The 3,369-nt window shown below is 36.4% G+C and overlaps 1 protein-coding gene across 9 annotated transcripts in view; it reads left to right on the forward strand.

Annotated features, from left to right (window-relative positions):
- LOC106874300 (uncharacterized) overlaps positions 1-3,369 on the forward strand; it is a 373,269-nt gene that overhangs the window by 128,042 nt on the left and 241,858 nt on the right. For all 9 annotated transcript variants that reach the window (XM_052974178.1, XM_052974177.1, XM_052974184.1 and 6 more), the window contains one exon: positions 807-1,011. In XM_052974178.1, the coding sequence (XP_052830138.1) occupies positions 807-1,011 (205 nt within the window). The remainder of the gene's footprint in view (positions 1-806; positions 1,012-3,369) is intronic.

Consider the following 3,369-nt stretch of genomic DNA (forward strand, 5'->3'; position numbering starts at 1 on the left):
ATATATTTTTATACATATATATATACACATACACACAAATACATGTACATACACACACATACACATGCACACATACCCATACACATACATACATATATACATACACATACACACACATACAGATACATACACAGACACACACATATATATATACACACACACATATATATAACATGCGTTTTCTCCAATCCTTAAATTCTTAAATATACTCAAATACCCAAAATTTCAAGGAGTTCCTGCCTTAAAAACAGGAGCTAACCACAGTTATTTTGTGTTCTTTGCTACATTGGTTTCTATTAACCCATTTATTCTATCAGAAGAATTTTTATTCATTAAGATAGAAGAAATACACATAATTATGTATATATATATCCGTACTAGGAAAATTATCAGTGTGCACATATGACATACATTGGTAAGATCTGTCATTTAGGTGCAGGTATGGCTTGCTGTGTGTTGGTGTGCTTACATCCCTGTAACTTAGTGGTTTGGCAAATGAGATCATCAAAATAATTATCAGGCTTAAAAAACAAAATGTTCTGGGATTGATTCAATTGGCTAAAAACTCTTCATGTTGGTGCCCCAGCATGACTGCAGTCTAATGACTGAGACAAGTAAAAGATAAAAGACAACACACACACACACACACGTGTATATCACATATGCATTTATGTATGTAGATTTGTTGGTTAGTTGGTTTACACATCCGTTTGTTTGTTTGTTTACACCGTACATCTACACATATAAATTGAAATAAGTATTAATATTGTGTTATAATATTACTATCTGCTTTATATCCATCATAGATTACACTATTTGCAATAAAAATCCACTCTATGTATCCTCAAACTACTGGGGTTATATTAATATCAACTACAATAAATTAGAAGAGAACGGCAAATGTACATTAACGTTGATGGCCTGTGAAAGATGTGTGATCAGCTTGTTCTTACATGGAGAAGATGTGAACGGATTATGCGCCTCAAAGATCACATGCCCCTGTCATTTAAGGTAAGAATCTTGCATATTTATAAGTTGGCTGCCTATTTACAAATGTAATTCTATTTTTATGTTCTTGCCAACCTAGTGTTCATAAAAGAAATATACTTAGTGTGTGAAAAATTTTGTAACTCTCGAATTAATAAGTGAAATTAAAGATATTAATGTCTATGTACATACTACATTTAAAGACTGTATAACTGCACACACACACTCATCCTACATGTGTGTATGTGTACATGTGTGTGTATGTATAATATATATATATATATGACATTCTCAGGGAAACTCTAGGTGATGAGGATGAATTAGCTGGTCTGTTTTGAAGGACTTTTGACCCTGGTACTCCCATGGGTAGCTTAAAGAAATCCCTGGCCTGGCAGTGCCACCGAGGAGCACTGATGATTCAAGAAAACTCTACTGTGACAGAAACTCTGTCAGGTGTTATAGGGCACCTCCACACATTCATTGTATTTCCCTAGCCAGATCCTGGTGTTTTCCTATTTTCTCTTGTTTTTTAACATTCATGTCCACAGATATAGCTACACCTATATAGCTACACAGATATAGCTACACCCTCTTTCTTTTCCCATTCTTGGTGGGATTGGAGAGGGTATTATCTTTTATGAGCTTCTTCCCATGGACAGCACTATTAATTTGGATGTGTACTGTGACTATCTGGACAAATTAAATGCAGCGATCCACCAAAAGCATCCAAAATTTTGCTGATCATAATGGCATTGTCTTCCATCGTGAAAATGCCTGACAACACACTTTTTTGCAGTTACAAGCAGAACTTGCTGGGGCTTGGCAGGGAAGTTTTACCCAACCTTGCAGATTATATGGCTAGAATATAGAGACAGAACAGAAAGCAAGAACAAAAATAAAATATCTTCCTCCTTCACCTCCTCCTCATCATCATCATCAAAGCTGTTGCACAATATCCAGTATTGTGATGTAGATTGAAGATATTGTGTGTACTGAGGATTTGTACTGTTTGTTAAGTCACAACAGGGACCGCAGACAGACAGGACTTTATGCAGTATACATGGAGTTCTAAGTAAAGCAATACACCAAGATTTTAGGGTAATTTATAAAGTATGCAGATGTTTCTTCAGGTTGGGTGGTGTTGAACCCAATGCTCTGATAACAACAGGAACAAATGTTTGACTCTCGTAGCTGCCACATCTTGGCCATCTCAGTTTTCAGGTCTCAATATTTATCAACTTTTTCTTTCTTTCATGATAAAATGTTGATCTCCTGGCACTGTGACATCGATTATTAAGCACTCTTGCTCATCCCTCTTAAAGGCTACCATCTCCAGCCTTTGGTGCTCTAATATCTTGTCTGCCTGGAAGGCAAAGTCCCAGAGGACTTTTAGCTTCTCATTTTCGTCCCTTAACTTTTCTGGTGTATACATTCCATTATCTCATATCCATACTTCTGGCACTGCAGCCAGGGAAGATTTTGGGCTATCTTGTCATATCTGCACTTGTTCTCTTTCTGCACAAGATTTTCACAAGCACTAACAATGTGAGTCACGCTTTCAACCTTCTTTCCACACATTCTACAAAGGTTTGTTGCATTTGTGTGGTATATATCCTTTTTCACTGAGTTGCTATTCAATACCTGGTGTCCTGAACAGTGATGATTAGGTTTTCAGTCTTCTTTTTAAGGTCACTTTTGCTGAGCCACATCCATGATGTTTCCTGATTTTTAAGTTGTTAATTTTATAGTAGAACTGACCATGTAATTCCATGCTGAGCAGTGTTTCTTCTCCCTTGTTGGCTATTCGTGATTGGAATTCACTACCACTCTCAACTCCATTGTTAGTAAATCCTTCTGTATTAGCAGCATACTGTAGCAGGTCTTGTTCAATGTTTACCAAATACTCTGTTATATTTCTTTGTTCACTGTCAATGCACTCCCATATGCTAATCAGGCCACATCCACCTTTACACCTCTTCATGTATGACCTGCATATGTTCACTTTAGGGTGGATAGCACCATGCATTGTTGTCATCTTTCAAGTAGTGTGGTTGAGATCCAGTTGGTCAATCTCTACTCATGACCATTTCAGAATGATTTTCTCTATACCTATTCTTGAAATTCTCCTAAACGATATTTGGATCTACTTGTCATACATGAGGCATTACCTTGGATGTGTTTTCTACTTGCATTTATTGGTGTCTGGTTGTTGGATATAGTTAACCAAATTCATTTAAAACTGTGTGCTTTATTTATATTGGCCTGGTTTTTGTAAACCCCTTTTTTCTTCTTATATGTATGTATGCATGCATGTATGTATGCATGCATGTATGTATGCATGCATATTCATATGTGTGCATATATAGCTAGCTAGCTAGCTAG

This window comes from Octopus bimaculoides, chromosome 17, assembly GCF_001194135.2.
Source record: "Octopus bimaculoides isolate UCB-OBI-ISO-001 chromosome 17, ASM119413v2, whole genome shotgun sequence".
Classification (NCBI taxonomy): domain Eukaryota; kingdom Metazoa; phylum Mollusca; class Cephalopoda; order Octopoda; family Octopodidae; genus Octopus; species Octopus bimaculoides.